Source organism: Pteronotus mesoamericanus, unplaced genomic scaffold (assembly GCF_021234165.1).
Source record: "Pteronotus mesoamericanus isolate MK-2021 breed Mesoamerican mustached bat unplaced genomic scaffold, CSHL_Meso_final contig_214, whole genome shotgun sequence".
Lineage (NCBI taxonomy): Eukaryota > Metazoa > Chordata > Mammalia > Chiroptera > Mormoopidae > Pteronotus > Pteronotus mesoamericanus.
Window position 1 is genome coordinate 777,882 of NW_026555089.1, and position 27,014 is coordinate 804,895.

A 27,014-nucleotide genomic window follows, 5' to 3' on the forward strand; every position below is an offset into this window, starting at 1 on the left:
AAACAGTTTTTTCATTGTCAACTCACTCACATTTTCAATAGACATACTTCATATAACGTATAGAATATATTTGTTAACAGATCCAAATCCACTTTCTAGCCTTTCTCCAGTAAGAAGCAAAAGTATGCAAATTCAGATCAATTAATATTTTAGTATCTTGTTACTTCAAATTACCTATATTTTTAATAATTTTTATCATTTAACTCAACAAAACTCCAAAGATTCAAGTCACCCAAGACTTTGGAAAATTATGTTTAGGTATATTTATAATTATTACTGAAAAGCTTTATCAAAAACTTTTCATTTTAATTGCATCTATGTATTAGTTCTTAGCAACTTTATGAGATTTTTAAAGAAAATTATTACCCAAGCCATTTTCTTGACAAATTCTGTAACAAAGATAACATGAACTTATTTCTGCAAACCAGGCAAAACAAACATGTATTTTATGTTAATAATTTAAAAGACACCAATTAAATTTAAACCAACTTTAATATCAAATATTTTTCCAGACCGCATGATCCTGAAAAAAACAACAACAAGATTTGAGGTGGTTCTTATTTATTTACTACACATATAACCAGTATTATTAACAATCATAGAGAAGACGAGATTTCCTTTTCGCTCTTGACAACTTGAAGGCGGCTGGAGGGGAGGCAGGGGAGGTGTCAGGCTTGGCTGGCTTCAGCCGCTTTGGTTTTAAAAATACCTGTTCTTTTCCCTTCATATTGAGGTGGGGTGGTCACCCCTGCTGTTTCCACAGGATTTGGGGGATGACATTAACTTTCCCACAGCTCCCACCCCTTCCAGAGGAGGACTCAGTGTGTAAGAGGCTTAGCTCCTCATTTTTCTTCTTCCTGAGTTTACTGTCCGTGAGGGGAGTGAGACCTTTTCCCCCTCTTCGATCCATCAATGTAAACCCTTTCTGAATAGAATCCTTATGCTGTAACAACATGAAAGCTTGTACATGAGAGATCTCAGCCCAGTGACAAAGCCATTCTAATTAGCCCTTGACTTCTAGCTGCCAGTCGACCCGTCAGCTGAAATGCGGCCTAATGAATTTTCTCATGGGATAGAGATTGAACCACCCATTTCTAAGCAGAACCAAAACAGCACCCAGAACAAAGACAAGCCTCAAACAAATGAGTACTCTCCAACGAAATCCGAAAGGAGGGGCTGGGACATGAGCAAGAATGACCGTCACAGGTTTCACATGGCACAACGCCCAAGTGACAAAGACAGAGGACCCCTGTGTGTAAAAAGCATCAGAGGGCAAGCCAAGGCCTCGAGGCAGCGAGCAAGGAACAGCCACAGCCAGCGTCACACTTCAGACCGCCTGTAGCCCTCACAGAGCGCCAAACAGGACCAGCAGATGAGGGCTTTCCAACAGGACAAATATTCAAAACCCAGGAACCCATACAGCACACACCGAACGGGCGCTCTGAACACCACACTGCGGCACTGGGGCTTCGTCCCTGAGCCGTGCCTACCGCGTGCAGCACCTACGGAGTCCTAAGGAGTCCCCGGCAGTGAGGCCGAGGGCTCCTGGCTGTGCACACCAGGGACTTGCCCAGTCTGGGCCCCTCAGCCCAGCGGCAACCTGCTCCCCTGCGCCAGGGAAGTGTTTGAGGTGGCTGATGGCCGGAGAAGGGGAGCAGGGAGGGACAGAGAACTCTCGGCAGCTGCTGGGAAATTCCTGCCCCCCTTGCCCTGGGCAGCCACAAGCAGGTCCTGACTGGGGTCCCCGTTGTCCCCCCAGAGTCACCCAAAGCTGTAACCGAATGCAGCTCCGGCTGCCCGCCGCTTCGACAGCCAGCACCCGAGAGGCAGGTGCTGGCGTCAAGGAGCGCGGTGTCCCTCCGGCGCCGGCCACCTGGCAGATGGCCGACTCTCGCCTCAGAGCCCAGCATGGCGTCTCAGGCGTCCTGGCTCGTTTGGGTAGGGGCCGGGGGACGGGGGGAACCAAGGCATTTCTGGCGACACGCAGCTCCTCAGCTCTGCTCTCCTTGTCCCCCGCGAGTGCCCACCGCCAAGTGCACCGCTCGCTCCAGCCGCAGGCCCGCTGCCGACACCGCGGGGCGGGGCGTGCAGTTGGCGTCGCTGCTGCTCTGCCGGGAGCCGCTGATGCTCGCCCCGTTTCGGGCAGGCGGTCGGAGCCGTTCCTCGGTTAGGCAGGAGCGGCGACGGCCGGTGTCCGCGAGCTCGTTAAAGGCAACGTTTACTACGCGAATCTTCCACGAGTGTGTGAGGAGGACAGCCTCTTCAAACGGCGCCCCCTGAGTAGTCTATTACGTTTACGTCAATCACTGTCACACTTGTAAGAGTTTCTCTTTCATCATTTTGACGTGGATGAGTCCAGGCATTTTCTTCAAGTGGATCCTATTTGGGTTTTGCTGGACTCTTTATATCTAGGAGTTGGATTTTCAGTCAATTTGGGAAGTTTTTGGTCATTATTTCTTCGATCGTTTTCTCCCCTATTCTCTCCTTCCTCATCCTGTAGGACCTCTGATTATATAGGACCTATATATTAAACCTGTTGCCCCGGCGGGTGCGGCTCCATGAACTGAGCACCGGCCTGCGAACCAAAGCGTCGCTGGTTCGATTCCCAGTCAGGGCACAGGCCCGGGTTGCGGGCCAGGTCCCCAGCAGGGGGCACGTGAGAGGCAACCACACACAGATGTTTCTCTCCCTCTCTTCCTCCTTCTCTTTCCCTCTCTCTAGAAATAAATGAATAAAATCTTTTCAAAAATAACCCTATCAATGCCATCCATGTGACCTGAGTCTCCGTTCTTTAAAACAACCTTTTCTGTCTCCTGTTCACATGGGATGACTTCTACTGACCTACCTTCGGTCTCACAGACTCCTCCTTTGTCACCTCCTTTCGGCTGCTAATGCCGTCCAGTGGTTTTCTTACATCGGAAGTTGCATTCGTCAGTTCCCAACATCCCTTCAGATGTATCTGGTATTTTCTGGGTGCCTGCTGAAATTTCCTATCTTTTCATTCATTGTGGCCATGTTTTCCTTTATCTCCACAGAAGCACATTGTGGTGGCTCTTAGAGTCCTCGTCTGATACCCTGGACAACCGAGTCCCCCGCCGTGGCGGGTGCAGGCAGTGCCCTCTGCCCTTGAGAAGAAGACACGTGTCCCTGACCCTCACACGTGTTGTGTGATTTGGGATTGTACCCTGGACGTCGTGACCGTTACATTGTCACAACGTAACAAAAGTGCTGTTTCTCTGCAGAGCGCTGACGCTTTTGCTCCAGCCAGCAATGCGCGAGAGGCCCCACCTGCACGTCTCAGTTCTGACTGCTTCCCGGGCGCCCTGCGGGGGACGCCCCCTCCTCCGCGCCTTCCTGGGATTCCCATCGCGCTCTCCAGCGATTCCCCAGGCGGGGCCTCCGGGTGCCGCGAGCCAGGAAGAGGGCCGGCCTGCGTCTGGGGATTCAGACGCGGGCACTGTGCTGCGACCGACCGCCCTTCCAAGACCTCCCGCCTGGAGCCCATGGGTAGTTTCTGACAGCTGTTTGTTGTCTCAGTTTATAGTTGCTGCCTGCAGGAGGGCCACTTGGTTAGAGACCTCCGGCTCCGTGTGGGAAGCAGAGCCAGAGCGGTTTCAGGCCAGGGTAACGGTGGGCCAGCAGCCGCAAGCACTCGGCGGGGCCGTCTGATAAAGACGGAAGTGCCCGCCGCATTCGGCTACGGGAACGCGGGGGGCGGGATGGCGGGGTAGGCCAGAGGGTGGCGAGGCGGGCCGTGGACCCCTCCTCCTGTGTTAACAGAGTGTCTTTCTATTGCCGGCTCATTAGACATGTTCTATAAGTGCGAGTACATGTTAGGTTTTATTAACTATATTTTTGGCACCTATCAATATTATTATATGGTTTGTCTTCTTTTGGCCTATTAACATGGTGTTATTAGTGGATTTCTTACTATTGAGTCATCCTCACATTCCTGGAAATAAACTCTACTTGGTCATGGTGTATTATTACTCTAATTCAATGCACTGCTGGATTTAATTTGCTAATTCTTTTATTTACAATTTCTGCGTCTATCTTCGCATGTGAACTTGGCCTGCGGTTTTTCCTTCCTTTCTGCTATCATGACTGGGCCTTGGTTTCAGGTTTCCCTGCACTGAAAGGGAACTGGAATTTTGTCCATTGTCTACACTGGAAACATTTTCTATAGCACAGGAATGATCGTGAACATTAAAACCAATACAAAGCTTGCCCGTAAACCTCTCTGGGCCCTGGGCTTTTCCCAGGGGAGGGCGCATTGCTTTCCATCGGGAACCTGCTCAGTGATGCGGTTGGGTCTTCTGCGCCCCCTGAGACAGCGTCCAGAGGGGCGTCTGCCGAAGGCCTGCAAGTTCCATGTCACCAGCAAGTGCTGTTTAGCTGCTGCTGTGAGCCAGACGCTAAAGCAGGGCAGATTACCATCCGATGCAGCTCAGAGAGTTCCTAGGAGAGTGGGCCTTCGGTCGGTGTCAGCCCCTCCGCTCTCGCCCTTCGGCCCCCTCTCGGACTAGCTCGGGCGAGAACACAGGTATGTACTGGCTGGCCTGCCATGCATTCGCCCCCACGTACGTGTCCTCCCGCCTGTCCACCCGCCTGTGCATAAACACAATTGCACACACATGCTGGTTACATGTGCACAACCATCCACCCATCTATATGTGTATATATGTTATACATGTCTGCATATGTACACCTGTTACATACCTACATCCACTCACCTGTCCATACACGTGCACACATACACATCGCGTGCACACACACCCGCCCACCAACCCATACATACATGTGTACATGTGTTGCACACATATCTGTCCACATGCCCATCCATGTGCGTACACATGTGCATATACATCACACACATGGCACTACCCACCTGCCCATGTGCGTGCATATGAATATACATGTTACACATATTCACTCACCTACCCATACATCTGTGCCCATGAACATGTATGTCACATACACATACCCACCCACCCATCCACCTACTTTCACACCGCCCACCAGTGCACCCTGCCGCCGGCCTGTTCACGGAGCCCACGCTGTCCCCTCTGGCCGGCCCAAGTGCTGGGGCCCATGGCTGGGAGGTCAAAGCCAAGTGCTTGCGGGTCGGGAGACCAAACAGAGGTTCAGAATGGCCCCAGCCAGCCCCGGCGGGTGCGGCTCCGTGGACCGAGCACCGGCCTTTGACTCGAAGGGTCGCTGGTTGGATTCCCAGTCAGGGCACAGGCCTGGGGTGTGAGCCAGGTCCCCAATTTGGGACGTGCAACAGGCAACCAGTTGATGCTCCTCTCCCTCCCTTCCTCCCTCCCTCCCCGCTCTCTAAAAATAAATACAGTCTTTTTTAAAAATGGCCCCAACCAGCTGAGACCGTGAACAGAGCAGAACGAGAGGAGAAGAAGCCGCACTCAGACTTGGGGAACCAGGGACCCAGAGTGGCAGATTTGAGTGACTAATTCTGGGGTGTGTCGCTGCCAAGCTCCCGGCAGCTGGCCCACCCCAGGTCCACCTGGGTCAGGGAGGGCTTTGCAAAGGGACCCCTGCTCCGCCACTCTTGAGCTGCCTGGTGCACGGTCCCCTCTGTCACTAGGATGGGCAGAGGGCCGGGCGGACCTTCTCTACGCCTGTACCTCCGGGGCTCTGAACTGGCCGCACAAACCCGTAGTGGAAGGACAGATGGACGCCCAGGAAGCAGCGAGGGGTCCTGCCCTGAGCCGGAACCCACTGGACACGCAAGGGCTGCTGGGAGGGCCGAGGAGCTCCCCGACCATCTGAGCATGTGCGCGGGGACACTGGGCCACGCGGAGCCTTTCCCCGCTGGTTTGGGGGCCCCCCTTGCCCCCGCCAGCCGTACATGCTGACACACCTAAATCCGGACCGCTGAGCGCCCCCCACACGGACCCTCCCCAGAACGCGCACCTGAGCAGCTTGCCCGCCCCTGAGGACCTCTGCTGCCCAGGGCTCTCTCAAGGTCAAGTTCAGCTTCTTGGCCCGGCACTCAAGGCCCTTGGCCCTCTGGCCAGCAGACACCTTTGTGTCCCTGTCATCCACACCTGAGCTCCACTCATGCAGAACGGCAGGCTGTCCCCGACCCACCGCCCTGTTCCTCCACCCAGAACGCCCTTCCAGCCCTTGGGGCCCAGCTGGCGCCCGGAGGCCCTCCTCCTTAGGCTGCGACTCCCGGCGGCGGCGCCCGGTGCGGGCAGGGCCGGAGCAGGGACGCGGGCGGGAGCAGGGACAGCAGGGGCCGTGCAGGGGGCAGGAGGGGAGGCGGAGGAGGACCCCGGCGGAGCAAAGGGTGTCACCGCACGCGACAGGGGGCCCGGGCCTACGGACGGTCGGAATGGGGACGGTCCCTCCTCCAGGCCAGGGTCCCTGGCGAGCCCCGTCCGCCCCATGGGCTCCTGAGCCCCCGGCCTGGAGGTGGAGCCCTGCCTCGCTCTCCTCCAATCCAGGCCGAGCTCCGCACCTCCCAGCCCACAGGGCAAGGACGTGCTCGTCCCTGGTGGGCTTCCCGGCAGAGCTGAGCCAGGAACGTGGGCCTTGGGCATTAGGATGGGGGGCGCGGTGAGAGTGGGCTGCGGTACAGGGGGACCCCGAGTCCTGTGACCGTTTGTCTACATGGCGCGCTGGGGCTATGGGACGGGAGCAGGTTTGGGGGCTCCCCTGGAGGGCAGTGGCTGGGGGCGCCGTCTCCCCCTCCCCCTGCCCAGGGCCCTGTGGGACCCCCGCTCCAGCCCCAGGGCACGCCCTGCCCAGTCCGAGTCCCCTCCTGTCCTCCCCGGCCAGGCCGGCACCCCTGCCCTCGAGGCTGCCCAGAGCGGAGGGCACGGCCTGGGGGCAGGCCGGCAGGGCGGGCTGGACGGTCCTCGCCAGTGTAAACAGACCGTTTCTGCCTGCCTGGGGGGTGGGGGCTGGGGGAGGGAGTTGTCTTGGGCTTTGTTATGTTCTGAAAAAAAAAGCAAAAAATTTGGGTCACAAACCACAAACTGTTTTGATTTCGGCACAACTGGCACAAACAGGCATTTTCTCTGTGGCTTCTGGCCGGCGCGGCCTGAGCGGGCTGGGCTGGGCTGGAGGGCCGGCGGCTGCTGCCTGCCCGGCCGGGGGAGGCGGGCCAGGTAGAGGCCAGACCCCCGGACAGCCTCTTGGCCGATGCCCCCCGCTCCGGCCGCACCTGCGCAGGAGCGCCAGCTGGCCGCCAGGCCGGGGTGGCTGGGAGGAGCGGGGACCCCGGGGCCGGGACTGGTTGGGCAGGTGGCCGCCAGCCGTCAGGGATGAGGCGGGGAGCAGGGCCAGGTGAGCGTGGCCGAGGTGGGGAGGCCCTGCGTTGGGGGCTGCACAGGGCACCCCGGCGAGCCCGGGGCCCGAGCGTGGCCGCTGGATGGGCACGTCTGGTGGGCAGAGCTGGGGCCGAGCACCCGAGCCCCGTCTCCGTGGGAGGGGTGGCTCCTGACCCCCGAGGCCCGGGGGTGGGGGGTGCGGGGTGAGGGCTGGGGAGACAGCAGCCGGCCATGTGGAGGGGCGACGGGGGCGACACCCCGACCTGTGTTGCTCAGGAGGGGGGAGGGGTGACCAGGGTGGCTTCGCTGAGGCGGGAGCAGCTCAGCAGAGTGCCAGGCGAGGAGGGCGGTCCGGCCGTCCGCAGGGGCGGCGGCCCAGGCCCGGGCAGCTGCGAAAAGGCCCGAGGCAGGAGCGCGCGCAGGGGTTCGCCTGGCCCCGAGGCCGGGCAGGCCGGGCGGCTCCGCGGTTCGTCAGGAGGACCTCGCTTGTCCCCAGAGAAGGGGAGAGCAGAGGCTGGACCGGGTCTGAGGTTTCAAAAGATCTCCTGGCTCCGTACGTAGGTCAGCAGGGCAAGGAGACAGGACCTTCTGGGCAGGAGGTGCTGGGACGGGGACCCAGATGGCAGATAAGGACGGGCGTGGCCGCTCGCCTGGCTCGCTGGCATCCTGGGCACCTGGGGGTGGGGGGAGGCGCTGAGCAACGCCCCCTCGTGTGACTCAGTTCCTAAGGGACCTCACACCAGGCAGCTTAAAACAACAGAAATGTGCCCTCTCCCCGTCCTGGAGGCTGTGAGCCTGAGAGCCAGCCAGGTGCTGCAGGGCCCCGCGCCATCCGCAGGCTGCGGGGGCGCCAGGCGTCCTTCCTGGGCTCGGGCCGCGTCCTTCCGGCCTCTGCCCGTGTGCCCTCCCCGGGAGAGGGCGCTGCCGCTGGGTTCAGGCCTCTCCCCCGACTCCACGGTGGCATCACAAGACCCTTCGCCTGCTCACATCCGCAAAGGCCCTTCTTCCAAAGTAAATTCACAGGCGCACGTCACGGGGGTGCGGCCAGGTGGGATGCGTCTTTTGGGGCTTCATTCAGCCCAGCACCACAGGGCTGCGCAGCCCCCATGGCGGCTTGGGCCTCACCTCCTGTGCTGGCCTCCTTCTCCCAGCTGCAGCCCCTGCTCCGGACCCCGCAGGGCCTACTCGCCCTCCGTCCAGGAGACCCCCTGCCCCTCGCCCTCCTAGGCCTGCTCGCCACCGTCACCTTCTCCCCGAAGCCCCTCCCGTTCCGAAAAGCACCCCCAACATTCCCCTCCGTGACGCCGAGCCTGGGCACCGTGCATGCCCCCCCCCCCCCACATGTGAATGGGCGGAGGGAGCTGAGCTGAGAGCTCGCGGACGTGAGGAAAGGGCAGAAAGAGGGAGTGGGCGGCCCCAGAGTCGTGGGGGCACGGCCAGGCCAAGCCGAGCGGGCGGGGGGTGTGCCCGCAGCCTGGCAGGGACCCCAGGCCCACCCCGAGAGCTGGGTGGCGGCAGCCTCGGGGAGGCAGGCGCGGGCAGGGTGGGCTGCAGCCAGGGAGCTGCTGAAGGGGAGGCCCTGCTGGGGGGGGGCCAGGCCGGGATGCACAGGGCTGGGCGGGGGTGCCCTGAGCCCCGCGTCCTGAGGGTCCCGGGGGCGGACGTGGGCACGTCCTTCATGGCGCTCGCAAAGGAGAAGCCCGGCTCTGGCCTGAGGGGCGAGCAGGGCTCTCCACCCTACCCGCTGGAAGCATCTCCCTGGGTGGGGGCAACACCAGGGCACCGGCCCTCTGTCCGCCCACCCCCGCCCTGGCCTCGCCGCCGCCAGACCCCTGCCTGCGCCGGCAGTTGCACCAGCCCCTCGGCTCTTTTCTGCCCTCCCCGCCCCCTCAGGGTTTAAGGCAGATGCCACCCCCCAGGCAGACCCCTGCCCTCCACCCAGGCTCTGTCCCAGCGGCTCGAGCAACGTGGCCGCCCCACGGACATCGCTGCAGGCCCCCGACAACGGGCCTGCGATCAGCCCACCAGACGCAGCCTGGCCCCTGGACACAGCGTCTGCCCCCTCGGTCCGCACCCCTGCAGCCCCGCTCCCCGCAGTGGGCACTCCCGCCTCACTGAGCCAGGGCCCTAGGGGTCAGAGGACAGGGCGGCCAGGGCTGGCCGAGCGGGGGACGCGGTTTCCTGCGACATCGGCCTCGGCCTCGGCCTCGGGGGAAGGGGAGCGTGTCGGCCCGGGCAGGCGGGCAGGCACCCAGGTGGCGGGGGTCTCCAGGTGAACGCAGTTCTCAGGCATCGTGCCCAGCAACCACTCCTGCTTCTAGAACCGTCAGAGCCTGCCCAGCCCCATCGCCCACGGCCGAGAGGGTTCCCTGGAGTGGGCAGCTGGGGTGCCTTCCTTCTCATCCGTGGGCCCTGGGGAGAGCCCCCCGCCCCACGGCGCCCTGCCTTTGAGGATGTGGTGCCTGCGACCGACCCAGAGCCCCTCCCTAGCCCGTGTGTGCCCATTGGCGTGAGCATGGGGTGAGGGACCTGGGTGCTCTGACTTCTCTGTGAGCCATGGGGGGCAGAGCCGGCGACCAAGCCTCCCAGCTCCCCCCGCCCCGCCATCCCCGCCACCCCCATGAAAGAGCAGAGCACTCAGAACAAAATACATTTCGATACTTTATTGGGATTGCGAGCGATGGAGGTTAAAGACAAAGCCCAGGCGTTGGGCCTTGCCAGAGACAGCGTGTTAGAGGGGCTGAGTTGAGGCGAACACGGCCACTGGACGGTGGGCGGGCAGTGGCGGGTGGCATGGTGTGTTCTGCGCGTGGGGGTCTTCAGGTGATGGTGCAGGGAGGGACCCAAGAGGGGGTCCCGCTGAAGACTGTTGTGGGGAGGACTCGGGGAAGAGACGAGATGGAGAGAGAGCCACGACCAGGGCATGGGAGGCCAGGGGGAGCCGGGGCCGATGGCTGCGGACCCACGGAGAGCCGTGCGCCGGGCGGCACAGAGGCGCGCCGGCAGATGCCCCCGGAGCGCCCGTCCCAGGGAGGCGCGCGTAACACTGTGGGGACGGGCGTCCGGCAGAACGGGCGGGCAATTTGGGGGTGCCTCTGAGTCTTTTTAGATCTCCAGCCAATCTGGGTTCTCCAATCAGGACGAATTTGGCTCTTTGGGCTTCTGTCCAATGTTCCGAATGGGCCCGTTCCCCGGGCGTGTGCCGAGGGCCCCTCTGTGCCGAGGGCAGGCTGGCAGGGACCGCCCCCGGGGTCATGCCAGCCCTGTTGCCAGGGCCCAGAAGTCTCGGGTCTCTAGGCTGCTAGTCGGGCTGCCCGCAGGGGGGGCCGCGCCGGGGGCAGAAGTGGGGGGAGGTAGGCCTCCCGGCCGCCCGGCTCCCTGGGACAGCCCTAGGCACCGAGGTAGATGGTGGCTGTGTCGGCACCAGACCCGTGGGCCTCGGGGCCCCAGCAACCCCGGCTTGGTGGGTCAACCCCACCGCTCTCCTGCTCCGCGGGGCTCCCTTCTGACCTCCCCGACTGCCCGACCTCGCCCAGCCTGGCCCCCAGGAGGCCCCACGGAGCTCGGACCTCCTGGGGGCGAGACGGGGCGCCGAGGCGGCGGGCACGGTGTCACCGAGGGGCAGGGGGAGAGCTCCCCAAGTGCGCGGAAGGCGGCCGCCTGCTCCAGCCCGATGGAGCCCTGTTCTCTCATGCCTGCAGCCCCTTCCCCCCCGGCGGCCGCGGGCCTGCCGGGGGCCCCTCCTGGCGGCCACCGAGCACCTTCCTGACACTTGGGGAGATGCCGCCCCGCCCCCCCTCCGCCCCTCAGGACCCCCGGGGACCAGCCACTGTCTCCGGGGGCCAGGCCGGGCAGCGGCCTTCTCAACTCCCCTATTCTTCTCCGAGGGGCGCCGTGGCCAGCGTCCCCAGAGGCTCCACTCTCAATTCAGCCCAAGCGACAGGGACAGGCTACAATTCCAATGCAGGGAGATACATGGCGGGGAGCAGGGCGTGCGGGCGGTGGACGGTCGCTTCGCGCGGTGGCGCTTCGGTCGCTGCTCCCCTGTTATGGGGCGGGGGCGTTACATGGGTGCACGAGCGCGTGAGAAGCCAAGGAGGGGTCAAAAAAAAACCAAAAAAAAAAAAAAAAAAACGGAAACAAGCCCCAGGAGAATCGAATTAAAGGGGGGAAATAGATCAATTGGCGTCAATTTGGGTCTCTGATTTGAGTCTGTAATTCTGCAAGTCTCCTCTACACTCTCTTCTGACTTTGGACCGAAACCTCGCTGGGCCACTTCCTACCCTAGAGCACCCCCACCCAGCCCCCACTGCCCCCCACCCACCCCTCCAACCGCCATACTTCCCACACTCCCCGTCGCCTTTGCCGGCCCCCGGGGGCCCCCATTTCTGAGGGGCCGCCCGGGAGGCCGGCAAAGGCGACCCCAGGCGTGCCGGGGCGGCCCCAGGTCCTCCCCGGGGGCACACCTAGGGGTCAGGCTACGGCGGGGGACACGCCCTGCTTGGCAGCAGCACCTCTAGTCTGGCCGCACCCTGTCCTTGCTGGCGCGCACGGTGGCGGGGCACGCCGGGGGGTCCGGGGGCGACGCCGGCGAGGGAGGGCCGCTCCCTCGTCTCGGGAAGATGGCAGCCGAGCCCAGGCCTGGGGCACACCCCTCCCGCCTGGGGGCGTCGCGGGGGACCGAGGGGAGCAAGGCACCGGAAAACCTCATGGCAGGGACCTGGGGTGGGACGGACCGGTCGGCCCCACGCGGGGTCGCGGGGTCGTTCTCAGCGTCTTCATCTGTCCTGCGTGTGAGGGTGTGTGCGCGTGTGTGACGGTCTGTGTGAGTGCACGTGGTGTTGTGTGTGTGTGTGTGTGACGGTGTGAGTGCACGTGATGCAGTGTGTGTGTGTGTGTGTGTGGTGTGTGACTGTGTGTGTGTGGTGTGTGACTGTGTGTGTGGTGTGTGACTGTGTGTGTGCTGGTGCACATTGTGTGGATGTGTGTGTGTGGATGTGTGTGTGGTGTGTGTGATGTGTGTGGTGTGTGTGTGGTGTGTGTGATGTATGTGGATGTGTGTGTGATGTGTGTGTGGTGTGTGTGATGTGTGTGGTGTGTGTGTGGTGTGATGTGTGTGGTGTGTGTGTGATGTGTGTGGATGTGTATGTGTGATGTGTGTGTGGTGTGTGTGGTGTGTGTGATGTGTGTGGATGTGTGTGTGTGATGTGTGGATGTGTGTGTGTGATGTGTGTGGATGTGTGTGTGTGATGTGTGTGGATGTGTGTGTATGATGTGTGTGTTGTGTACGTGGTGTGTGCGTGAGGGCGTGTTTCTGTGGGGAGGTGTGTGTTTATATATGTACTTTTGGGGGGTTGGTCTGTAAGACTTTGGGGGTTCGTGCCAATCAAGTTTTGTTTGCGCCAATTGCGGTTTTCCTGTGCCCTGTCCCCTCACGGTGACTCCGGGTGGGGCCCGAGCGGAGGACGAGGCTGGGTGGCCGCTGGTGGTGGCGGCCAGTTCCCGCCGGGGGTGCCCAGAGTCTTGCATGGGCAGGGAGGTGGCTGGGAAGCAGAGACATGCCCACTGAAAATTTGGGGTCCCCTCCTTTCTCTTGGGTGTCAGGAGCTCGAGGCGTGGCCAATTTGACTCGAGGTCCAAGGGGAAGAGGAGGAGGGGAGGGGGGCGCCAAATTCTTTTATTTTGCCAATTATTTTGAAGCCAATTGGTTTTTTAGGATGTTTTCAGCCAATTGTTTTTTTTGTTTGTTTGTTTGGTTTTTTTTTTTTTTGGATTTTTTTTTTTAAGCCTAATTTGCTTTTCTGGTGTTTTGGAAGAGCCAATCAGTTTTAAGGGGGCTGGTGTGTGTGTGTAAGGGGTGACGTTTTCCAATTGTGTTGTGTAGTTTGGGGGGATGACTGGAGTGATAATTTGGAGTGATAATTTGGGGGGATAATTTGGGGGGATAATTTGGGGGGATATTTTGGGGGGATATTTTGGGGGGATCGTTTGGCCGATATTTGGGGGGAGATTATTTAGAGTGATTAATTCAGGAGGATAATTTGGGGGGATTTTTGGGGGATGTTTGGGGGATGTTTCAGGGAGGCAATTTGGGGGGTATCAGAGCCAATCGGGTTTGTACCTTCCGTAGCTGGGGGCGCGGCCCGCGCCCGGTGGGGGCCGAGCAGAGCAGCCTGACGTGGGGAGGTCGGGGCATGGAGGCGAGGCGGGGAGCGCACCGGGGGAGGACGCAGAGAGGCTCTGCAGGGCCTGGTGGTAAGGCCGCCGGTCAAGAAGACAGCAGGAGGAGCAGGGGCCGTTCCGCAGAATTACGACCGTTTGGCTCACTTCTAATTGCTGGACACCTCTGGAGAGGCACCCCCGTGGGCAGCTGGGTCGAGGGTGGACAGGGCGATCAAAGGCCGGTGACGCTTGGCCTCTCTGAAGGCTTCCAGCTCCCTGGCCAGCATGCGACCCCGGCGGACCCGCAGGAGAGCAGGCAGGCCCCTGCGCAGGCGTTGGGCGGACTGCATCCAGGAGCCGTGGCGGAGGAGCTTGCCCACGGGGTATCTGGGGAAGTTGTCCTGGGGGGTGGGGGGGCGGTCAGGGGGTGCCGGCTGCCAGGCTGAGGCCCCCAGTCAGCCCGCGGCCCTCCCGGCGACCTGAGGGGCTTGCACCTAAAGTTGTCACCGTGCCGGCTGATGGGTAACAGCAGACCCACAGCCTGCTCAGCTCTAGCCAGGGCGGTGGGCGGGGGACACGTGGCATGCGTGCGGCTTCCTCTCTCGCCACGCTTGCCACTAAGGAGCGGGCTGTGCCCTGGCCCCCTGGCTCAGGGGCGACAGCCCAGGGGGCCCCAAAGGAAAGGGAGCCCTGGGCCCGTGGGAGCGGCCGCCCTCTTACCGGAAGCGCGGTCGGAAGAGCCGACACGTCCCTCTCGGACTTGGCGGGGGTGGCGCAGTAAGTCTCCAGGAGGGCCAGGTCGCAGCTGCGGAAACAGCATTCTTCCACGATGCCGCGGATGCCCCGGCTGCGGCGGCTCGCCCGGCTGGCCGGCCTGCCTGCAAGTCCCACGGTGGGGCTGGTCAGCGCCCCGCGCCCCGCAAGCCGGGGCAGGCGGGGGCCCCCAGCACGCGCCGCAGGGGATGGCGGGGGCCCTCCAAGGTTGGGGAAATGGGTTCAGGGGCCCCCTGGCGAGGGGCCCAACGCCCACCCTCCGTGCACACAGCGTCCTGTCCTGAAGGCCAGGCTGGGACAGCAGTGCCACCCTGAGCCGAGCAGGGGCCGGCGGCCCCCAACCCGGAGGCAGGGAGACAGGCAGGAATGGGAGGAGGAAGAAGAGGACGGGAGGAGAGGAGTGAGGACCTGCAGAACCACGCCCTCCTCTCCTCCCGTCCCCCCCTCCCGCCCCCGGCTCGGGTCTCGGCCGCAGGGGAAGGCGCCCAGGCCTCCCCGCGGGGTGCCCTTGGCGGGGGCCGGGAAGAGCCCCAGGATGGGGCTCTGGCGTGGGTCCCGTGGCTGGGGGCTTGGCCTAGCACCGTTTTTGGGGAACCTGGTGCAGGGGCCCACACCCTACAGTGCCGCTTCCTGCCCCCAGAGGAGGCCGGGGGCAGTGGGGGGCGGTGGGGGGCGGGGGGCGGGGGGCAGGGCCTCAGGAATGCCTTCCCAAGAGAAGCTCTGAAAGGCCAAGGCTGGCCCTGTGGGCCCGTTGCGCTGGGTGGGCAAGTGGAGGCTGGGGGACAGGCGGCCGGGGGGAGGGCCAGCCCCGGGGGGACCCTTGGGGTCCTGGCCACGCTCCCCACCCTCAGCTCAGGTTGGGTCTGCTCCTCAGTCCCTGCCCCAGCCCACGGGCAAGGACACTGGTCGGGGAGGGCGAGAGCCCCTGGCAGGAGATGAGGGGCCGCCGCCAGCTGGGGTCCCGGTGCGAGGCGGGGGCCGGGACAGAAGCCAGGAGGGAGGCGCAGGCAGTCGCCAAAGCATGGAGGCTGGCAGGCGGGCCCCCACCCCGGGGGCGCGGGCCCCAAACACCCAGCCCCAGGGGCATTGTGGCGGCAGGGCCTGCCACCTCCCCTGCCCCCTCGGGGGAGCCCAGCACGTGGGACGTGCGTGCCCACTCATACCCGCCAGCAACGTGCACTTCTACCCCCAGAGGTTTCCAGCCCATTTTAGCAAACATGCGCCCACGGTCATGCTCCGGGTGCGCCCCGTCCCCAAGCCCTGCCTGCTGCCACCCCCCCCCCCCCGGTAGGCGCCAGCCCTCCTCCTGTGCGGGGTCCTGCTGCGGCAAGGCAGCGGGTGTGAGTGCCACCCAGGTGCACACAGGTGCCCGACCCACGCAGGCAGCGAAGGCCACCCTGCGCTCCACAAAGCCCGGCTCGCCCCCCCCCGTGCTCCCCCCCCCCACCCATGGGGCTCCGGAGGCTCTGCCTGGGCGTCTGAAAAAGGGGCCCTCGCATCTATTGAGCGCCCGCTGTGTGCGCCGCTCCCCTCGCCCCGCCTGCTGCCGCGCTACTTACTGAAGTAAAAGCCGCGGTCCCCACAGACAAACTGGAGGGTGTCCACCAGCTCCCCGCCGCACAGGGTCTCACTGGGGCGGTAAGCAGCGAAGCAGCACGAGGCCAAGGCCAAGAAGGTGAGCAGCACCAGCATCGACTTCCCCATCGGAAGCTCCATCGGAATCTGGCGGCGGAGAGGGGACGCGTGAGCACCCCCCCGCCCCCCAGCAAGGTCCCCCAGCGCCAGGGCGGGCTCCCAACTTCAGGCTCAGCTGCCGTCTGAAAGCAGGGCTTTCTCCTGAATGTTATTGTTCTAATTAAGAAACAACGTGTTTTGCCTGCGGAGGCGGGCGAGGACCCGCCCAGCAGGGGCCTGGGGGAAGCACCTTTGACTGGCACCCAGGGCTGGTCCGAAATTCCCCGTGGGGATGACCGTCCCCCCTGGCGTCCCTGCAGGGGCCCAACCGCTCCCAGGGCTGCAGGGACCGGTGCTGGACACTGGACCTGGCCTCCATCCTATGATGTCATGAGGGCGGGGCCAGCACAAGGCAGCGGCCAGTCCTGGGCCGCCCAGCGCCAGCCAAGATGGCAGACGGCCCCACCCCACGGCACCGCACGTGTGCCCCAGAGCACCAAGCAGCCGGGGGTCCTGTGGGCCGGCCCCGCCCTCCCAGGCTGTCGCTGAGCGGAGCCCAGGTCGAGAGGCCAGTGGTCAGCCCAACAGCGCCGGCCACACTCCTGGGGGCCTTCCTGGTTCTCCTGACTCGCCCAGTCCCCCGACTCCAGTCTGCCCCGGACACCCCAATGCAGGCAGAAAAGCCAAAGCCTGCAAGTCCCCTGGGGACCACCAGGCCCTCTCCCAGTCTGGGGGCACCAAACCCCACCCTGGGGAGCTGGAGGGAGCAGGCTAGGCCACCTGGAAGCCAGCCGCCCAGGTCCTCGGGGTCCAGTTTGGAAGGAGAGGCAGGTCTTAGGACACACTTCCTGTGGGGCACAGCAAGGTGCCCCTGCCCCTTCCAGGAGGCGGAAGCCCCCCAGGCGGGCGGCCCCAGGCTGCCCTCTGCAGACCCAGGTAGAAGCCCCTCCTGGGGGGGGGGGCCGGCACAGCCAGCGCCACTCAGCCCACTGGCACCCTGCTGCTGGCCGGGCGGGGGCTGGGCAGGCTGCCCAGAGGGGCCCCTCCCAGGCTCCACGCCCAGGGGGCACCGGGCGCGGGGCCCGCCCAGCCTGGACCGGGGCTGCCGCTCGCTGGCCCAGGGGGCTCTCCGTGCCATAAATCGGGGGGATGAGGGGGTACGAGAGCAGCAGTCTTGCTTAGGCTCGGAGAGCGCCGTGGCCAGCTCCACGGAAGGGTCTAGAGCGCCTCCTCGCTCTCCTGCTGCTGCTCGGACTGGACCCCAGCGGGTCTGCCTGCTGCCCCCTTCCAAATTCTAAGAACACATCTGGCCGGCGGGTGCCGAGGCACCGGCCAGGCAGCTCCATCCTTCCGCAAGCCCAGCTTCTCCGCCGTGGGGTCCAGCCCAGAGCCCCGGCCGAGGGCGGAGGGCTGGACAGCCATGCCCAGGGAGGGCAGAGGCAGGCAGGGGGAGCGAGTGCCTGCGCTGGAGGCAGCGGGCGGCGCCGGGCCCGGGCGGGCGGGCGGGCTGGAGCGGAGGGCGGCGGGGTGCTCGCTCAACAGCGCCGGTTACCTGCCGCTGGACAAGAGGCTCCGGGGCGGGACGAGGAGGAGGCGGCTGGAAGGCTGCCTCACAGGAGAAGCTAATGTCCAGTTCTCAGGCTGGTCAGTGCCTCAGCTTTTATGTGTGAGTCGACTCCTCCCAGCCCCGGCTCCACCCTACCCCCCACCCCTCTCCCCGCTGACCACTCCCCCCGCCCCTTTGCTCCCGCCCCCTCCCAGCTTCCAGCCAGTCCCTCCTCTGCGCTGTGCCCCCACCGCTAGCGCGGGACCGTCCCTCAGCAAAGAACCGCGTGAGCGCGCGGGGCGGGGGGAGGGGGGGGTGGGCTCATCCTGAACCCCCGGCCCAAGTCCGCACAGGGCCAAAGAGGCCAGAAGGGGGCCACTTTTCCACCTCCTTGTATGGAAACTTCCATCTGCCCACGGGACAGGGGCTGGGGCAGCTACCCCCCGTGCGCTGTGCGCTGCTGCGCTGTGAGCCCCAGAACAGCCCCTTTCCCCGGGTCCCCACTTGGAAAAGTTGGGGACAGGGGAAGGGAGGGCCGTCGGGGGAATCCTGCAAATGTGGCGTCTGGCAGGACTCCTTGGCCAACTCGGCCCCCCTCGCTCCATCCTGGCCCCGCCCACCCCGTTTTCCTCTCTCCTTCTTGCTGGCACGGAGTCAACATACCAGGGTGGGTTTCGGAGACTTGCGCCCCTCCTCGTTACCCAGCACCCTGGGGGGACGGCCCCGCCCCCGCACGGCACAGATCGCGAACTTTCAGCAACGGCCCCCCCCTCCGGCCCCCCAAAACCGACCAGGAAGTCGCTTTTGCAGACAGCTCACACCTCTCTCGGCGTTTCCCGCAGCCCCCAGACCGCCCCCTCCGCGACGCGGGACAGAGGGCGCGCGGCTCGCCCCGGGAACGGGCCCCGCAGCCCCCGGCCGTCCGCCAGCCCGCCCGGGCGCAGCCCCCGCCCCGCCGGCCCGCGCGGCGCTTACCTGGAAGCCGGCACAGCTGCCGCCCACCTCCCTGCTGCGTATTGCGAACCGAACAGCGGGCGTTGGCCCTCCTGCCGGGCACTCCTCTGCCAGCGCCGCTCTGGCCGAGTCGCGGGGGCCGAATGTGCGACGGGGCAGAACGGGGGGATGGCTTTTTTTGGGGGGGGGGAGACTCGTCTGATTGTTTGGGGAGGACGGGCTGTCTGCGGGCTGGGGCGGGCCAGATGTTGTACTTTAGGGGGGGAAAGGGTATCGGGAAATGAGGTCAGCTGTTGTATCCAGGACAGAGGGGGGCAGAGATAGTGAGAGAGACAGAGTGAACGTGAAAGGGGGGGGCCAAAGAGAGGGCGAGAGGGAGAGGGGACAGCGAGAGGCGGGCAGGCTCACAGCGGGAGAGAACAGCGCCGAGAGAAACAGAAAGCGTATAATTAATCCACTTTGGGACGAGGGCGGGAGGGCGGGCCTGGAGGGGGGCGGGCGCTGGAGGCGCGGAGCCGGGGGGGACGGGAGGGAGCCAAGGGAAGGTTGCGGAAGAAAAGAGAGCGGGGGGCCGGGACCAGAGGCCGAAGAGGGGGCGAGGGGCGCACAGAGAAGCGAGGGAAGGGTGCCACGTCGGGGGTCGGGGGCGGTGCGGAGGGGGGCGGAGTGGAGGCGTCACCCGGACCGCGGGCGCCCAGCTCGGTTTGGGCCGACGGAGCCCTCGGCCGTCGCGAGCCCGGGCCTCGGGGGGGCAGCGGCGGCAGCGCTGGAGACGCTCCGGGAGCAGCGAGGAGTGGGAGCGGCCAGGCTGCGCGCCGGGGAGGGCTGGAGGGGGCGCGGGGGGTGATGACAACGCCGGCGGCCTGCGAGCCGGACTGCCTGCGGGGGGGACCGCCTCCTCGGGTGCAGCGGGACGGGCGTTGAGGTAGATAGACGAGGAGGCGGCGGGGGGTCCGCAGGCCCGGCGGAGCGCGACCCCGCCGACGGCGCCCGCGATGGGATCAGCAGCGTGGCGGACGACGTCGACGCGGGGCCGCCAGCCCGGTGGCGGCGCTGGCGGGCCGAGCACGGGCGGGCGTGGGCCAGGAGGCGGGGGCGGCCGGAAGGGGGGGCCGGGGGCCGGCCTGGCCTCACGCAGCTCCGCCGGAGAGCAGGCGAACTTCGGGCGCCAACGCCGGGCTCTTATAGCCGCGCCACCCCGCCGCGCGGCGCCCGCTCGGGCCCCGTTGGCCCGGAGCCCGCGCCAATGGGCGCCCGCCCGGCCCTTGCCCCGCCCCCGGACCGCCTCCGCAACTCGAGCCAGGGGGAGGGGGGCGCGGGCCAGGGGGCCCGGGAGACGGGCGGTGGGGGAGGGGGATGTAGGGTGCGCGGGGACGAGATTGGAGTGGGGGCAGGGATCGCAGAGTGTGCAAGAAATCCCAAGTCACCGTTCTAAAGTGTTTAGGGGTTCTGGGGTGCCAGGATCCCTGCGCTTATGCGCGGGGGGCACGGGCCATCAGGGTGGGCGGCGCCCCAGGCCCTAGCGGTGGCTGGGGGGGTCCCTGCGTTCCGCCACGGGGCTACGCGGTGTGGGCGCCCCGTCGGAGTGAGGGTGCAGGTGGCTAAGCGTAGCTCGAGGGTCCCCGAGTCCCGCTGGGAACTGCGGAGGAGGCGCGGAGAGGGGGAGGGTAGTCCCTGGGCGCGCGCACGGCGCGCAGCCGCCACCTGCCCGAACAAGCGCTGCGCCTCGAGCCGCAGCCGGAGCCCGAGCGCCCCCCGGTGCCGCGCAGGAGCCGGGAAATAGCCGCAGCGGCCGCCAGGTGCGGTCCGTGCGGAGAATCGGCCGGGCCGGGCCCGAATCTGGGCCAGGCGTGGGGCCTGCGAGGCCGCGAGTGCCCGCGGGGCAAGCAGCAGGGCGGGAAACATCGCTCAAATCCTACCTGCATGACCGAGCTCACCGGGGTGCGTCTAAGCAGCTCGCCTTTGGGGCCCACCCAAAATATCCGGATAATGGTTCCCCCGTCCTCAGTACGTTGGACTTGCGTAGACTCGGGTTCAGCCCCGGGGGCCACCACGATAATTTGGGGGTCTGGGGAAACCATCTCCTGGAGAGTTTGGACGATGTAAGAACTCGTTGTGACTTTTACGGAGTCAAAACCACGCACAGGCCCCCGCGCCGCGCCTGTCCCCCCACCCCCCCCACCGCGCCCGCCCCGAGCCCCGGCCGCCCGCGCCTCTCCCTGGGTAAGGGGCTGCCGGCGGAAGCCCGCGCGAGGCTCGCCCCTAACTCCGCCATCAATCACCTCGCCCGCGCTCCGCGCGCGCCTCCCCGAGTCCTCGGCCCGGCGGCTGGAGGCACCGCGCAGCGCCGCGCGAGCAGGGTGCGCCTCTCCTCGGCGTCCCTCCGACCCAGCGCCTAGCCCGCCCTGCTTCGAGACCGCCAAGGCGCTATCCCCACAATTACGATCTTTACAAACACCAAACGAAAGCGGCGCCGGTTTCGGGACGCCGGGCCTCAGCGAGCGCGGCCGCCCAGCGGCAAGCCCTCAGGGGGCTATCGCGCCCCGCGCGGGTCTCCCCGGCGGTCGCCCGAGGCGAGCGCCAGCCCGGGCGGGACCGCGGCCGGTGCAGGCCGGAAGGACGACCGGGGCGCGGAGGCGGCGGGGAGCTCACCGCGAGGCTGGAGGCTGCGTCCGCGGGCGCGCTAGGAGCCGAGGCAGAAGCAAGCGCTCTGCGGCGGGCGGTGGACGCTGCTGAAGGTGAGCGAGACCCCGGAGGCAGTCCCCAATGTCCGGGGGCAACGCCCAGTCCGTTGGAAGACCCGGGGACAATGCCCAAATTTGGGGGAAACTGGGGGCAATGCCCAGTCGTTTTCCTGGACGCGGGAGAAGGTCTGCCCACGTCCTGGCGGACACGCTGCCAGGCCAAGGGTGTTTGGGGAACACAGAAATTTCCTCAGTCCGAGGAGCTCCGGGGACTTCGTAGGAGACACGGGGAGGCCTGAGACTAGCGCCCAGCATGCGCGGGGTTGGGGCCCGCGGAAGGCCGCGGCGGCCCGGAACAATGCCCAGATATCAGGACACGCAGGTCGGAGCTCTGTCTGATTTGCGGGTGGAAAAAATGAGTGTCGCCAAGGAGGGGACCCAGGGGAGGCTCCGTGATGCGGGGAACTGCGGTTAAAGACTGCATTTGAAGCTTCAGAAAAAGAGTCCAAGTTTGGGGATGAGTGGGAATCGCTCTGTGCAATTGGGGCAGGAGGGACCCCAGTCTAAAATGTGGGGCGTGCAGCCCCTTGGTCAGCGTGCTTGGGGGAACCCCAGGAAGATTTGTAGGGTGTTAGGTTTTGGGGTGACTCCAGAAAAATCCTCTACATGAAACTTGGGGGGACCCGAGAGGCACATTGTCTCAAATTGAAGAAAGAAAACAATGGGCACGTTTTGGGGTCCGAGGCAAGCCCTCCACGCGGTGGAGGGAAGTGAACATGAATTTCCACGATTCAGAAACGCAAGTGCCGCGGCCTCTGCCTGGGCGCTCCCAGAGCCCGGGGAAAGCAGATAGCATGGCTGGCTGTCGCGGCTTCGGGGCAAAATCTCAGTGACCTTTAGAGGCTCTACAAACACGACCTAAATTTGGGGGAACCCAGGGTTGCGATCAGTACTTTTGGGGAGTACAGAAAATCGACGTCTTTTATATTTTATTTAAAAAATCGGTCCGTTCCCTCTGGGGTATTTCTGGTGAGCAGGAGAAAAGACCCCGTTTCCCTGAGTGCGGGGCGCATTGGGGAAAGCCTGGGGACCCCTGGCTGGATTTGGGGGATCCCTGGAAACGGTCCCCTGGAGACTGACAGCCGGATTCCAGGGACCCTGCGTGGCGGCGACGGAGCTGGGAGCCACAGGCCTGCGCACCCGGATTTCGGGGACCTGGGGGCACCTTTCCGTCCCTGCACAGGTTTATTTGGGGGGGCATGGAAATTTTGCCTGAATTTAGGGGGACTCGGGGGAAAGGGTCATAAAGTCAGGGGACCCGTAAATTAACGTTTAGAAAAAGCCCGGCTGTGTTGTGGAGGAAAACAACCTCCGCTCCCCGCTCCCCGTGGGGAGCTGGGGACAGGGCCTCCATGTGAGGTCCCAGGAAAAGAGTTTTGAACCTGGGGATCCAGGGAGGTTGCTCCGAGTCCTCACCATCTCATTTTGGGAGGCAGGATGAAACGTTCCTAAGCCCTGGGGCCTGGGGAACCAGTAGCCAGAGCCGGCGGCCTGAGGGACCCAGGGACTGCCGCTTGAACTGGGGTCCCTTGGCGGGAGGGGGGCACGGATGCTTTGGGGCCCCAGACACCGGTGCCTTCCTGCGACCGCGACCGGACCGGACCGCGCATAGTGCCCGTGCTGGGGGCGGGAGCTGGGGGGGCGGGCGGCTGGATGGCAGTGCTTTGCATTTGAGGGGACCCAGCACATGCGAGTGCCCTCGGCCAGGGAAAGGGTCCGGCGAAGCCCGGAGTTTCTGGTCTGAATTTTAGAAAACGCGGGTTCTCGCAGGCAGTAGCTAGTGGGTCACAGGGGATTTTCCAACACTTGAGATGGTATGAGGTAAAGAAAATATCTAGAACATTTGGTGACTGGGGACACCATGGAGGCCGGTGTCACAGGCCCAGGTTGCGGTTCTGCAGGTGGAGCGTGGCCGGGGGCAGCTGGGGGCCGTGCGAGATTCGGGGGGACCTGCATAGCCCACGCGCACCCCTGAGCGCTTCCAATCCCAGCCGGCTGCACGCGCGCTTTCGGGGCCCGGGGGACAGGGCGGCTCGGAGAGCCCTGGAAGGGACGGCCCCAGGTCTCCGTGGCCCGCGGGAAAAATGCTCAGGGCGGGTGAGAGCTCAGAAATCACCCTCTGAATGTGGTGGGACCGAGGCTGCCAGAAAATGGACTGTTTAGCATTTGGGAAGGTGGTCGGCGGGTGTCGGGGAAACTCCTAAACACGGGTGGCCGCGAGGAGGGCGAGCTGGGGGCTCCGGGGGATTTGCGTAGTGTGCCGGGGCGGGGGAGGCCAGGGGCTCTGGGTAACGTTTAGGGAGCCCGGGTGGGGGCCGGTAATTTTGGGGGACTCTGCAGGTAATACCCTAAACTGGGGGACACCGGCCTGGGCGTGCCAGGGCAGCGACAGGAGGTTGGGGGCACCTTGCAGTGAGTGTCCACCGTCGTGGAGACACGAGAAAAAAGAGCCGCTCGTTTGGGGACGCACACCTCAGAGCCAGAAAAACCCCGTCCGGCTCCTGGGGGGCCAGGCCCGCTGGCTCTCGCGTGGCCGCAGGGTGGGGCTGGTGTGGGAACCAAGGGGCAGGGGCTGGGGGCAGGGGCTGGGGGCGCGCGCGCGCGCGCGGGGCGGCAGGACCCCTGAGCGGGGGCTGGACTGTTCTGCTGGTCAGCGCCGGGAGGAAACGCCCAGTTGGTTTGGGGACCCAGAGCCACTCGTGTCAATCTGGGGAAGACAGCGGGGGGCTTCGAAGTTTTGGGGGCTCCCGAAATTGACGTCCAAGAAAACCTGCGTGGCCTGGGAAAACGTCAGATGTGTTTGGGGGACGGGGGCCAAGGCTGGAGTTTGCAGGGTCCCAGAAAGAAAACGCTGCGGGAGCTCGGGGGAGCCAGGGAGGGGCCGGGTGGGGTCGTTCCCGAGGCCACTCTGCGTTTGAGAGGCCGGGCTGGGGAGGGGGTGTCGGGGAAGCAGCGCCGCTGGGGCCTCAACGCGTCCGGGGGCGGGCGGAGCAGGGGCACCCTCCAGAGACGCGGCGGCGCGGGGCTCCCGGGGCGCGCGCCCGGGGCAGAATCGCGGCTCTTTCTCTTGCCGTCTCGCGCCCGAGAGGTCTCTGTGGCGGGGGCTCAGCGGGCGTCGAGGTGGAGGAAGAAACCCGAGAGCCTCGCGGCAGCGGCAAGGGCGCAGGTCCCGGGCGCCCCGGGGCTCCCGCTCCCCGCGCGGCCGCCTCGGAGGAGGCCCGCGGACTCCCCGCCGCCGCGCCCCACGCGCTCCCGCGCTGCGAGCCTAGGCGAAGCCGCGGCCCGGACGCCGCCGCGGGCAGGCTCGTCCCCGGCTCGGCTTGGGGGCCCGGGAGCACCCCCGGCGGCCGCCCCCGCCGCCCCCGCGCTCCGGCGGCGCCGCTGGGGTCTTGCGGAATCCCCAAACGGCGGTGAAACCGGTTTTGTTTGGATAGTGGAGGGAAGGAGAGGAAGTGGAGAAGAAGGGGAGAAAGTGGGGACAGAGGAGGGGCAGCTCTGCGCGGTCGTGGGGTGCCAGGTGCCTCCTTTCGTTTTCTGAGAATTTTCACTGAAGGCCTCCCCACCAGGGCTGGGAGTGGAGGGAGCAGGGAAGGCAAACGCTGAAGCCGCCAGGTCCCCGGGCTGCTGGCGGGAACAGCCCCCCCCCCCCCCCCCCGCCCCGACCGCTGCTGCCCAGTGTAGTGTTGGGGTGTGGGGCCGTGACCCCAGGATTGTCCCCTAAAGAGGAGCTGCGAGAGAGGAGGCGCTGCTGGGAGTTGTAGCAAAATGGGGCAGGGCCTGGGGCCAGGACAGAGGCATCACCTGCCCCCGCGGCCACCCCGCCCCCCAAGGCCCTTGGCTGGAAGGGGCCTCTCGAAGCCTGGCACTGGGAAGACAAGGGTTAAGGCCGGGGGACAGGTGCGGGGACCAGGGCTGAGGCAGACTTCCCCATTAGCTCGGCAACACTCGGAGGCCGCCCCTCCCCCCCCCACCCCCCTGAAAAACAGCCCGTTTTCCACCCGGAGCCCAAGGCACGTGGGGAATGTTCCCCCTTCAAATTCCAGTCCGCACCCATCACCCCCTGTCCCATTCCAGGAACATCTGGCCCGGCTCCCCGACCCGAGGCAGCCCCTCCTCACCGGCTCGGCTGGGCCTGTGTGCCGTGGCCGGCGGGAGGGAGAGCGGCCCTCCAGCAGACGCCCGCCGGTCAACGGTGCTCCCCACTTTGACGAGACATGTAAGTTTTGGGGTGCAGAGCATTCAGACAGTGCCTGCCTGTGGGCCGGGGTCCCTGGGAGCCCGAGCAGATTCCAGGCCCCGGTCAAGGGCAGGTCCCGGGACAGACAGACAGGGCTCCCCTGGCCCTGCTCTGGGCCCCTCTTTCCTCCAGGCCCGTGTCCCAGGCCGGGTGGGGTGGGCGGCCACCGGGGCCAAAGCCCGGCCAGACCACGGGCGCTCCCCCTTCTCGGGGTGCCTGGGGGGATTCACACCAGCGGCCCCTGCGGTCCCCCTGCCTTCTGCCCCCCTCAGGCGCACCCCTGGAGAAGCCTCTGCCTGCTGCTTGGAGACGTGCAGGTAAGAAGGCCGAGGCCACCTGGGGGTGCCAGGCCGAGCCGTCGGGGCGGGGGCGGGGGGCGCACACACTCGCCCTCCCCCGCGGAGCTGCCCGGGAACCCGCGCCTTATTTAGTCAAAAGTGTGGCCGACGGGGCAGGCGTGTCGGAGCCGATCCGGGTCACCCTCGGGCTCAAAAAGGGCACCGCCGCCCCCAGCCAGCACCCGCGGCCCGGGCTCCCCGGCTTCCGGCCCCCCACGGCGGGAGGAGACCCGCCGGCGACCGCAGCGCTCGGCGGGGACAGGGTCTCCTGCTCGGAGCGCTGCCCCCAGCGCCGGCTCCCTCAGGCCCGTCCCCAGCGCCGGCAGCACCGGTCTCCCCTCTGGGGCCACAAACCCGCATTCGAGGAGAACGCCCACCACGCGCAATCCGGTCCGGACTCACCCTAGCGAGCCTGGCCCTCGCCCGCCAGGCTCCGCGCGCGGCCGGCCTTCCTGCTCCCTGCACTCCGCCCGCCCTGCAGCCTGCCGCGCGCACTCCCGGGCTTCCTCCCCGGCTCTGGCTCCGACCGGGCTGCTCCCCCTCCCTGGGCCCAAGCCCAGCATTTGCAAACCCGGCTCCATCTCTGAGGGTCCCTGAGCGCCCCTCCCTCATCCCCCCGCTCAGGGCTCGGACTGTGTGCTTGGCTCTGGGAAGGAGGCATCGGCTCGGGGTCAGCCCCCACTGGAAGCAGGGGACAGACGCCCAAGCCGGAACCACGGGGACCCGACGCACGAGCCACCCAAGGCGCGGCACCACCGGGCACGAAACCAAGAGCCAGAAGTACGTGAGGGCCAGGGCGGGGGCGGGCGGGGGCCCGGGTGGCGGCCGTGGCTAGCGGTCGGCCCGCGTGGCCCTGTCGTGCCGGCTGATTGGGTGTCTGAACTAAAGACACCTGTGAAAGGACGTTCTGGGGCTTTCCTCTGGGGCGGGCAGACCGGCCTGGAACAGGTCCCCTGTGGGGCGGCCCTGTCCCAAGTGTCCCCTCGGGGCAGCCTGGCCAGGTGCCCGCGCCAGCACTTGGCCCGGGGACTCCGGCGTCCCCGCCCCTGCTGCTCCCAGGACGGAGGGGCTCCGGCCCGGCCCGCCAGCCGCCCCCCGGGGCTGCCTCGGTGCTGGTCCCGGGGCCTGCGGGCTGCTCCCTCGTGTCCTTGTCCTCCCCCCTCCTCCTCAGCCTCCTCCCTTCTGTCCTCACCGTGACCCCTGGCTTCTCCCTGCGGCCTTTTACCAGGAGTGCCCCGTGGAGGACCCTGTGGCTGGCCTGACGGCAGGGACCCTGCCCTGCCCACC

General features: G+C 65.4%; 1 protein-coding gene across 3 annotated transcripts; it reads right to left on the reverse strand.

Moving 5' to 3' along the window:
* Positions 1-12,434: 12,434 nt before the first annotated feature.
* Positions 12,435-20,492, reverse strand: IGF2 (insulin like growth factor 2). 3 transcript variants are annotated; one of them, XM_054570733.1, is made up of 4 exons: positions 20,328-20,492; positions 15,794-15,956; positions 14,181-14,338; positions 12,435-13,861 (listed from the first exon to the last, which is right to left on the reverse strand). In XM_054570733.1, exons 1-4 carry the CDS (start codon positions 20,487-20,489, stop codon positions 13,628-13,630), a joined length of 717 nt encoding a protein of 238 aa, XP_054426708.1. In that variant the 5' UTR covers positions 20,490-20,492; the 3' UTR covers positions 12,435-13,627. The 3 variants fall into 3 exon arrangements, with proteins under 3 accessions (XP_054426708.1, XP_054426707.1, XP_054426709.1); XM_054570732.1 differs by lacking the exon at positions 20,328-20,492 and adding an exon at positions 18,430-18,661; XM_054570734.1 differs by lacking the exon at positions 20,328-20,492 and adding an exon at positions 17,461-17,538.
* Between the last annotated feature and the right edge of the window lie 6,522 nt (positions 20,493-27,014).

What these genes read in the sequence shown, in the direction of transcription:
- IGF2 (XM_054570733.1), bottom strand. Translation starts at nt 20,489, where the DNA reads ATGGTTTCCCCAGACCCCCAAATTATCGTGGTGGCCCCCGGGGCTGAA. An exon ending in GGACCGCGGCTTTTACTTCA is followed by an intron (nt 14,339 to 15,793) that starts GTAAGTAGCGCG and finishes TGGGACTTGCAG; the next exon opens with GCAGGCCGGCCAGCCGGGCG. An exon ending in CTCTTCCGACCGCGCTTCCG is followed by an intron (nt 13,862 to 14,180) that starts GTAAGAGGGCGG and finishes CCCACCCCCCAG; the next exon opens with GACAACTTCCCCAGATACCC.